Raw genomic sequence first — 9378 nt, 5'->3', positions numbered from 1 at the left:
GGAAAATGTTTTGGGGGCAAAACTTTGGGAGGCAAAGAGAGGGGGTAAGGCTGGAGGGGAAAAATGGGGGGAAAGCTGATGGGGAAAGTTTGAGGTGCCCTCCAAAACACCCCTGACCCCCCTGTTCCCCCCCTTTCAGGTGATGTTCAGTGATGACAGCGATCTGGAGGATCCCAAAGCCCCCCACAGTCCCTCAACCACCCGAAAAACATCCTGTGCCCGCAGGAAGGGGCAGCCTCCCAAGTCCGCAGGGTCCCCCCAAATGAGCCCCCCAGGAATGGGGGTCAGACCACAGCGGGGGAGGCCCAGGAAGGGCCAGGGAAACCCCCAAAAAGCAGCTCAGGAGAAGAAGGAAAGGGGGACATGCTGGACTGGGAGTTCCAGGAGGAAGAAGGAACAGGAGACCCCCCAAAATGTGGCTCTGGAGAAGAAAAGGGGAACCTGCCGGGCTGGGGGTACCAGGAGGAAGAAGGAGCAGGAGACCCCCCAAAAAGGGGCTCTGGAGGAGAAAACAAAGCAGGGACCTCCCTCCCAGGGGGTGCTGGGGGGGCTGAACCCCCTGAGGGCCGTGGAGGAAGAGGAGGAGGAAGAGCTACGGCACAGCTTTGAAGCCCTGCAGGTCTCCCAGGAGTGGGAGGGACCCCCAGGTGAGTTTTGGGGCCGATTTGGGGAGGTTCTGTCTGCAGATTTGTCCTCAGCCTGGGGTTGAAGCCCCTCTGTGTCCCCCTCACCCCACAGGGAGGGTCCAGCCCAAGGGGGAGGTCAAGGCCGGTGTGGATGTCCTAGGCAGGGGGGACCTCCTGCCAGGTTTTGGGGGACCTCTGCCCATGGCTGGAGGTGAGAACATGGAATTTGGGGGTATTTAAGGGGGAAAAGGTCTTGCTGGGCATTTATTGATTTCCAGCTTCATTTATTTCCCTTTCCTAAGAATTCCCTTCTTCAGGAGTTTCCTTCCCCCCCCAACTTGCCTTTCCTCCCTCAAAACTTGACTTTCCCAAAACTTGCCTTTCTTAGAGTTGGAGGCTGAGGCTATGGTGGGTTCCCCCCTCTGTCCTCTCCCCTCTCTGCTCTCCCCATGATGTCTGATCCCACTCTCGAGTGTCCTTGGGGTTTCACTGACCCTTCTCTTGGGTGTCCCTAACCTCTCCCTGAGGTTCCTGACCCCACTCTCTGTGTCTCTGGGATGTCCCTGACCCCTGTCCGTGGTGTCCCCTCTCTTTCCCCCTCCAGGTCCCCCATCCCTGGACTCAGTCCTGGGGCTGCTGCAGGAGGCCCTGGGCTGGATCAGCCACTTCCCTCCGGGGTCCCTGTACGGGGGGCTGTGTCAGCTGCTGGCTCTGCTCATGGGGGACAGGGACCCCCTGGGCACAGCGGGGCTGCTCTCGGAATCCCTGTGTGTCACCGCCCGCCACCAGCTGCTGAGCATCCTGCACAGCCGGGCAAGGTGGGTGTCCCCTCCCCATGTCCTCTTGCTTCATCCCCAGGGCTTTGAGTCCCATCCCATCGCCCCATCCCAGTGTTCCCTCTCTTCCCCACCGTCCCCCATGTCCTAGGGCAGGGTCTCACCCCATACCCCCCTCACCCCCCAGAGGTCATTTTAGGATGATCCCCTTCACTTTTGGGATGATCTCCTCACCTTTGGGACAATCCCACTTCACTTTTTGGATGATCCTGCCCCTCAGGAAGAAGAGGAAGAAAGAGAAGTTGGCGGGGGACGTGTCAGAGCAGCTTCAGGGCCTTTCCCTGCAGGAAGGGGGGGACCCCCCCCAGCCCTGCCCCCGCCTGGCCCAGCTCGAGGAGCTCTTCCAGTTCAGCTCCTCGGGGCTGGGGGCTCCAGAGAGGGAACAATTCCAGGAGCAGATCCAGCAGATCCCCAGTGGTGAGTCCACAGGGGCCACTGGGACCAACGCTCAGCAGTGGGGAGAGGGATCCTGAACCCTGGATGGGGCTTGGGTGTCCTCTGTGCAGGATAAGGAGGGGCTGGAGAACAAGGGAAAGTGGCTGCAGAAGGAAAAGGTGCCCTGGGGGGGTCTGTGATGTTTTGGAGGGTCTCTGATGCCCGGAGGGTTCCTGAGCTTGTGTACCCCTAGGGGTGACCGTGGTCCTGCTGGCCCTGGGCAGCCCCTGCCCGGGGGCCCTTGGGGACACTCTGCTCCTGACCCGGCTGGAGAGGGACATGGAGCCCCTGATCATCCGGATCCCCACCCACAGGTCCCAGGTGAGGGCAGGGGGGGCATTCCAGGGGCTGGGATCATGGACCAGATCATCTTCACCAGGGGAGGGGGCACTCCCCATTCCAGGATCCCTTTGTGTGGTCCCCCACAACTCCAGAATCTCTTTGGGGAGCCACCCACCATTCCAGGGGGTGGGATCCCTTTAGGGTATCCCCCCACCATTACCAGATCCTTGATGCCTCCCCCTCCAGGCCCCCCTCAGTTCGATCCTGAGGGAATTTGAGTTGATCCAGTGTGAGCAGAAGGAAGCCAATGGATGCACAGACAAACAGGAGTGGTGGTCACGGCGTTCCCGGCTGGATCAGAGGATGAAGGTGGGGGAGACCACCCCCCCCCCCAACTCCCCAAATTTGGTATGGGGGGGTCCTGACCCCTCTGAGTGACTCATCCTGAAGCTGGATCCTGTTACCTTTTGCACCTCTCCCTATCCCCTTTTCTGTGTCTCCCTTTCTCTTTTACATGTCTGCCATTCCCATGTGTCCCATTCCACCTCTCCCCTTCCTATTCCTGCCTCTCCCCTTTTCCACATCTTCCACTCTCTTTTCCCCATCTCCCATTTCCTTCCCCATGCCTTCCATCCACTTTTTTCTGTTTTTCTTATTTCCAGACCCTCATCCAGAGCCTGGAGTCCCATGTTTTGGGGTGTTGGCGGGGGCTGCTCCTGCCCAGGTCCCCCAGAAGCTCCCCCAGCTTGGCAGAGGAATCCTCCCGGCTCATCCCAGAGCTGCGGAGCTGTGGCTGGAATGAGCCTAACCCCACCCTCGTCCAGGTGGGGGAGCTGGGCTGGGATTTGGTGGGAGTGATCCTGTGACTGGGGGGGCTGAGCCCAGGATTTGGAGGGGCTGAGCTGGGATTTTGGGTGCTGACTCCAAATTTTGGGGTGCAGACCCCCTGATTTTGGGATACTGACCCCAGATTTTGGGGTGCTGACCCCTTTTCCCCCCAGGTGCTGCTGAACGGGGCCCCTGCACTGACCCCCCCCGATGTCCAGGCCTTGGCCTTTGGCCTCTGCCCGGCCCGGCCCCTCCGGGCACGGCTGATTCTGGAGGAGGCCCTGGAAGGGGCCCTGGAGAGGGGCCAGGGGGACAGGGTGGGGTCCCTGGTGCTGCTGCTGGACAAGGTGAGACCCCTGGGGCTGCTGCTTCATCCTCATCATCCTCACTCCTTCCTCATCCTTACACTTTATCCTTATCCTCACACCTTCCTCTTCCTTCTCCTCACCTGCTCCAGGAGGAGGCCCTGGAGATGGGCTGGGGGACTCTAGGGGGTCCCTGTTACTGCTGCTGGACAAGGTGAGACCCCACCAGGGCTCCTTTCTCATCCTCTCGTCTTCCTCACGCTTCTCTTCCTCCCTGGCAGCACCTGCAGCGTCTCCCCTGGGAGTCCCTCCCGGCCCTCGGGGCCGTGCCGGTGACGCGCCTCCCGGCCTTGCGGTTTCTACTCAGCTATGTGATGGCCCAGCAGGTCAGGGGGGCACAGACTCCTGGGACCCCCTCCCTGGGTGGTGGGGGGACTGACCCCCTGAACCCCATTCCCAGGGTTTGGGGACCCTCCATCCCCCCTTCCTGGGGTTTGGAGTGTCTCTGTCCCCCATTCCCAGGGTTTATTTCCCCATTTCCTCTCCCCTCCAGAGCTCAGGGTCTGTCCTGGCCCGAGGGGTGAACCCCAAAAGCACCTTCTATGTCCTAAACCCCCATAACAACCTGGGGGGCACCGAGCAACGCTTCCGGGCCTGGTTTGAGAGGTAAGGGCACCGCTGGGGAGGCTGCAACCCAAATCCTGTCCCTATCCCCCCTATCAAGGGGTATACACTCCGAATCCTGCTCCTATCCCCCTGGGGGGTGTCTACACCCCAAAATCCTGCCCCTGTTCCCTCTGGGGTAGCTCTGCCCCCCTAATTCCCCCGTCCCCCACAGTGAGCCCGGCTGGCACGGTGTATCTGGCTCTATCCCGACCCCAGAGCAGATCCAGGAGGCCCTTCTGGAGCATGACTTGTACATGTGAGTGGGGTTTTGGGGGAGTCCCTAGGTGGTCCCTGGAGGGTCCTGACCACCCCAGAGCTCGGAGTTGGTTCTGAGCTGAGGGGGTGAACCCCAACAACACATTCTTCCCCCCTCCCTGGGTTTTGGGGAACCCCTGTCTCCCATTTCCGGGCTTCTGGGGACCCCTGGGGCTCACTCTGGGGGTCTGTGTCCCCCAGCTATGCGGGGCACGGATCGGGGGTGCGGCTCCTGGACAGACAGACCCTTTCCCGGCTGGAATGTCGGGCCGTGGTGCTGCTCTTCGGCTGCTCCAGTGCCGCCATGGCCCTGAAGGGGGGCCTGGAGCCCACTGGGACCGTGCTCAGATACATCATGGCTGGGTGGTGAGTTCTGGGGGGCCTGGGAGGTGCTTGGGGGGAGGTTGGGGGATCTGGGGGGCCTGGAACCCACGGGGACCATTCTCAAATACATCATGGCTGGGTGGTGGCTGTGGGGGCCTCTGTGGCTTTGGGGGGCTCTCGGGCTTTGAGGGAGCTCTGCATGTTAAGTTTGAGGGGGACTTTGGGAATTTGGAGGGTCTCTGACTCTGGGGGTCTCTCCATTCTCACAGCCTGTGTTGGGGGGACTCTCCCCCTTGTTTTGCAGCCCCCTGGTGCTGGGGACATTGTGGGACGTCACTGACCGGGACCTGGACCGCTTTGCCCAGGCACTGCTGCAGGGTTGGCTGAGGGGGGGGCCTGGGACTCCTCTTCTGCCCCACCTGGCCCAGGCCCGCCAGGCTCCCCGACTCAAATCCCTCATCGGGGCTGCGCCTGTGGCCTACGGGCTCCCCGTGAGCCTCAGCTGAGAGGCATCCCTCCCGTGGTCTTTGGGGTCCCCCCCATTGCTTGTGGTGTGTGCTGGAAGGTCCCCCAGTTGGTTTTAGGTTCCCCCCTTACCTACAGGCTCCTCATCTCCCTGTGGCGATGTTTGGAGGGTTCCCCCCATTGTTTGGGGGTCCCCTTGTTACCTTTGGGGTCCCCTCCATTGCCTTGATGAGGATTTTGGGGTCCCCTACCCCAATGGGGCCTTTTGGGGTGTCTGTGTCTGTTTGGGGGTCTCTGTTTTAGGGTCCCCCTGCCTGTTTTGGGGAGTTTTGCAAGCTTTAATTTATTTTAATGAAATTGTTTTTATTTGAGTTTCTGCAACAATAAAATAAATAAAAGCTGCTGCCTCTTTATCCCACCCCCCTCTGAGTGTTTCTGAGCCCCCAACTCTCACTGGGCCCCCCCGAGTTTCTCTGGCCCCCTCAAGATGCCCTGAGTCCCCCCAGGTCTCTCATTAAGACCACCCCCCTTTCTCCGGGGGGGAGCATTAGGACACCCCTCCAGCCCGACAGGGGGCGCTCTCACGCCAAGGCGTGTCCTGGGGCGGGGCGGCCCAAGATGGCGCAGACCGTGAGCGTGGGGGAGCTGGGGCTGCCCCAGCTGGAGCTGCTCAAGGGCCAACTGGACCAGGTCTAGGGAGCCTGGGGGTGCTGTGGAGGGTGTGGGGATCGGAGGCGGGGGGGCAGGGGCTGAGGGTAAGATGGGGCTGCCCCCGGTGGACCAGGTTTGGGGGGTCCTGGGGGGGGCTGGGGGCCTCTGGGGACCGGTGGGGTCTGGGGGTCCCAGCTGGAGCTGCTCAAGGGGCAGCTGCAGTGGGTTGGGGGGTCCTGGGGGGCTATGGCTGTCTGGGAAGAATTTATGGGGTATCCTGGGGGCTGAGGGGGCTTTGGGGATCAGAGTGGGCTCTGGAGGTTTTGGGGGGTCCCAGCTGGGGCTGCGCAAGGGGCGGCTGGAGCAGGTGGCGGTCCTGGGGGCTTATGGAGGTCTGGGACGGGTTAGGGGGAGCATTAGGATCGGGGGGTCTTGGGGGCTGTGGGGCTGTGGGGGAGCCCTCTCTGCTCTCCCACCAGCCCTGGGGACCCCCTGAGCCTCCCCAGACCCCTAAAGCCCTCCCGTGCTCCCCCAGGAGGTGGAGTTCCTCTCCTCGTCCCTGGCCCAGCTCAAAGTGGTCCAGACCAAGTTTGTGGAGGCCAAGGAGTGTCTGAACGTGCTCAACAAGGGCAACGAGGGTCAGGGGGACCCCAATCCGGGGGTCCTCAGAGGGGGCCCTTGGGGGTGTACACAGGGTCCGGGGGCGGGGGGCTGTGGGGAGGCACAGGGAGCTTGGGGGCATTGGGGGGCTGCTGGGTGGCCCTGGGGAGGTCTAAAGGGGACCCAATGTTGGAGGGCCCAGGGAGGTGTTGGGGGGGTTCAGGGGGGTCCCAGGGACTGTTTGGGATCACGAGGGTCCCAGAGGGACTTCTGGAGTGTCCTAAGTCTCTGTAGGGGATCTCAGGGGGTCTTCCCAGCCCCCCCTTGATCCCCCTTCATTTTCCCCAGGGAAGGACCTGCTGGTGCCTCTCACTAGCTCCGTATCCTTTGGCCCCCCCCCAGGGGTCTCTGTGCCCCCCCAGGCTCTGCTGCCCCCCCAGAGCCCCCCCCTGTGCCCTCCAGACCCATCCTTTATTCTCTGGGACTCCCCTTTTCCCTGACCCCCCCTGGATCCCTCTCCTTTGGGTGGGGGTGTCTCTGTGCCCCACCAGGACCCCCCTTTTCCCTGACTCCCACAAACCCTCTCAGGCCTCCCAGACCCCCGCAACTCCCCTCCCCCCCCGGCCCTGTGAAGATCCCTCAAACCCCCCCAGAGCCCCACCACAGACCCCTCAAACCCCTCCCTGGAACCCCCTCAGACCTCCCCAGACCTGCCTTGTCCTCTGTGCCCCCTTTTCCCTGACCCCCCCAGATGTACGTGCCTGGGAAGCTCTCGGACGTCAGGAGGGTCCTGGTGGATGTGGGCACCGGGTACTACGTGGAGAAGGTGGGGGGAGGCCCTGGGGGCTTGGGGGTTTTGGGGAGGGTTTGAGGGATTCTTGCTGGAGTGGGCTTTTAGGGGCTCTGAATGGCACGGTGGGAGCTCTTGAGGGGCTTGGGAGGGGGCCCTGAAGGAGTCTGGGGGGTTCCGGGGGGTCTTGGAGGGGAGGAGTGGCCAAGAGGAACCTGGGGGGGAGGGGGTGTTTGCCCTGCTCTCATCTTGTTTTTTTCCCCTTCCCATCCTTTTTCCCTCTTTTTTCCCCCCTTTTCCCCCTTTCCCATCCCATCTCCCCCCTTTTCCCCCTTTCCCACCTCCATTCTCATCCCATTCCTCCCCCATTCCCATCCCCGCTCATTCTCACACCCATTCCCATTCCCACCCTCTTCTCCCCCGATCTATTCCCATTATTCCCCCATCCCCATTAATCCTCTTTCCATTATTCCCATTCCTCATTTGTATTTCTTCCATTTCCCTCCTCATTCCCCTTGCCCATTTCCCCACATTCCTACTATTTCTTCCCATTATTTATCCATTCCCATTATACCCATTATTCCCATTACCCCTCCCCACTATCCCCCCATTCCCATTATCCCCATTATCCCTCCATTATTCCCATTATCCTCCCCTTGCCCCCATTCCCATTATCCCACTGTCCCCATTCCCATCCCCCATTCCCAGTCTGCGGACGCCGCCCGGGCGTTTTTCCAGCGGAAAATTGAGTTCCTGACGCGGCAAATGGAGAAAATCCAACCGGCCCTGCAGGAGAAACACGCCATGAAACAGGGTGGGCACTCCCCTGGGATCCCCGGCTTTGGGGGACCCCCCATGGCCTCCCTGACTCCCCCAGGGCTGGGGGGAACCTCAACTCCCCCCAACCCCCCCTGGTTTTGGGGTCCCCTGGGGTTTGGGGTGCCATGACCCCCCAACATCTGCCCCTCAACTTTGGGGTCCCCCTGTCCCCGGTCCCCCCGCCTTGGGTTTTGGGGTTCCCCCCGTTTGGGGTCCCCCCTGACCCCTCTGTCTCCCCCAGCCGTTCTGGAGATGATGACACAGAAGCTGCAGCAGCTCACGACGGCCCCGACAGGGGCCAAAGCGTAACCCCCTCTTCATCCTTCTCATCCTCAGGGGGACTTGGGAGGTGGCCCCCCCCAAATCCCAGCCCCTCCAGCTCCCCCAAATCCCTGCCCCCTGTTTTGTAGCAGCTTTTGCTGTCAACCCCCAATAAAGGAGAGATGGAGTGGGGGGTCCTGGGAGGGTTTTTGAATGGGGCTGGGGGAGGTCTTGAGATACAGGGGTGTCCCCTTTACTGGGGGGGGGGGGGGCTCTGCCACACCTGCACCCACACAATTTGGGGGACCCCCTTCCCGGGTTGAGGGTCTCACTTCCCCCCCTCATATTTTGGGACTCCCCTTCCTGCTCTCGTGACCCTCCCTGACCCCCTTCCTAGTTTTGGGGTCACCTTGACTCCCCTATTCATGGGACCCCCCAGCTCTCCCAACCCCCTCCTTGGTTTTGGAACTCCCCCAACCTCCCCTCCTGGTTTTGGGGTCCCCCAACTCCCCTCTTGGGTTTTGGGGCCCCCTTGAAGCCCCTCCTTGTGTTTGGGGTCCCCCCCCAGCCCTGTCCCAGTTTTGGGTCCCCCATTTGCCTCCTCCAAAATCCTGCTGCCCCCTCCGTCCCCTGAACCTCCCAAAACTCCCCTCTTAAGGACTCTTTACCTCCCCCTGGGGTTTTACCAGGCCCCATGGGGGCATTTTTGCCCCCTCCTCCCCCCAAAAACACCTCCCAGGTCCCCCAAACACAACTTTATTCATAGTCCTGGCCCCCCCTCCCCTTCCCTACAGGGGGTCCCGACGTCACCACTCCCCCTGGGGATCCCACCTTCTTGTGTGTGTCCCCCCTCCCCGCAATATTTACAGCTCTGGGTTCTGGCACTGACATGGACATTGGGGGTGATACGGGGACATTGGAAAGCATTGGGGGGTCCTGAGGGTAACACAGGGGTCCTGGGGGGCACTGCAGTGACACGGGGACACGGGGGGGATTTGGGGACACTGTGTCCCCTCGTGTGTGGCATTGTGTCCCCAGCTCTGTCCGTGTGAGCTGCCTGTGGCACAGTCCGTGTGTCCCCACAGGGCACAAAGAGCTGTCTGTGCCCTCTCCGATGCCAGGGCAGTGTCCCACTGTCCATCTGTCCCCTGTCCGTGTGTCCCCATGTCCCAAACAGCAGCCAGTGCCCTCTGCAGTGGCAAGGCCATGTCCCACTGTCCATGTGTCCTCTCCAC

At 61.7% G+C, this 9378-nt stretch overlaps 2 protein-coding genes across 2 annotated transcripts in view; both read left to right on the top strand.

Moving 5' to 3' along the window:
• ESPL1 (extra spindle pole bodies like 1, separase) overlaps window positions 1-5419 on the top strand; it is a 13701-nt gene extending 8282 nt beyond the window's left edge. Inside the window, exons 18-31 of the mRNA XM_027907311.1 lie at window positions 140-149; window positions 463-647; window positions 739-837; window positions 1231-1444; window positions 1683-1879; window positions 2091-2218; window positions 2426-2548; window positions 2842-3003; window positions 3181-3354; window positions 3594-3698; window positions 3866-3978; window positions 4151-4234; window positions 4435-4599; window positions 4862-5419. Of these exons, the coding sequence (XP_027763112.1) occupies window positions 140-149; window positions 463-647; window positions 739-837; window positions 1231-1444; window positions 1683-1879; window positions 2091-2218; window positions 2426-2548; window positions 2842-3003; window positions 3181-3354; window positions 3594-3698; window positions 3866-3978; window positions 4151-4234; window positions 4435-4599; window positions 4862-5063 (1961 nt within the window). The 3' untranslated portion in view covers window positions 5064-5419. The remainder of the gene's footprint in view (window positions 1-139; window positions 150-462; window positions 648-738; window positions 838-1230; window positions 1445-1682; window positions 1880-2090; window positions 2219-2425; window positions 2549-2841; window positions 3004-3180; window positions 3355-3593; window positions 3699-3865; window positions 3979-4150; window positions 4235-4434; window positions 4600-4861) is intronic.
• A 169-nt stretch (window positions 5420-5588) lies between these two features.
• On the top strand, window positions 5589-8331 carry PFDN5 (prefoldin subunit 5). The gene is made up of 6 exons (XM_027907329.1): window positions 5589-5712; window positions 6209-6311; window positions 6622-6653; window positions 7025-7099; window positions 7772-7877; window positions 8124-8331. Exons 1-6 carry the CDS (start codon window positions 5641-5643, stop codon window positions 8189-8191), a joined length of 456 nt encoding a protein of 151 aa, XP_027763130.1. The 5' UTR covers window positions 5589-5640; the 3' UTR covers window positions 8192-8331.
• The last annotated feature ends 1047 nt before the right edge of the window (window positions 8332-9378 follow it).

This window comes from Empidonax traillii, unplaced genomic scaffold (assembly GCF_003031625.1).
Source record: "Empidonax traillii isolate 1590-97213 ecotype Southwest subspecies unplaced genomic scaffold, ASM303162v1 scaffold1437:size147607, whole genome shotgun sequence".
In the NCBI taxonomy this organism is placed as follows: Eukaryota; Metazoa; Chordata; class Aves; order Passeriformes; family Tyrannidae; genus Empidonax; species Empidonax traillii.
The sequence above is the reverse complement of the archived record's forward strand: the minus strand, read 5'-3'. Positions and strand labels throughout refer to the sequence as shown.

Bases quoted from the DNA above. Each gene is read 5' to 3' on its own strand.
- PFDN5 (XM_027907329.1), top strand. From the start codon at position 5,641: ATGGCGCAGACCGTGAGCGTGGGGGAGCTGGGGCTGCCCCAGCTGGAG. The intron at 5,713-6,208 runs GTCTAGGGAGCC...GTGCTCCCCCAG, and splicing joins TCAAGGGCCAACTGGACCAG to GAGGTGGAGTTCCTCTCCTC. The intron at 7,100-7,771 runs GTGGGGGGAGGC...CCCCATTCCCAG, and splicing joins CCGGGTACTACGTGGAGAAG to TCTGCGGACGCCGCCCGGGC.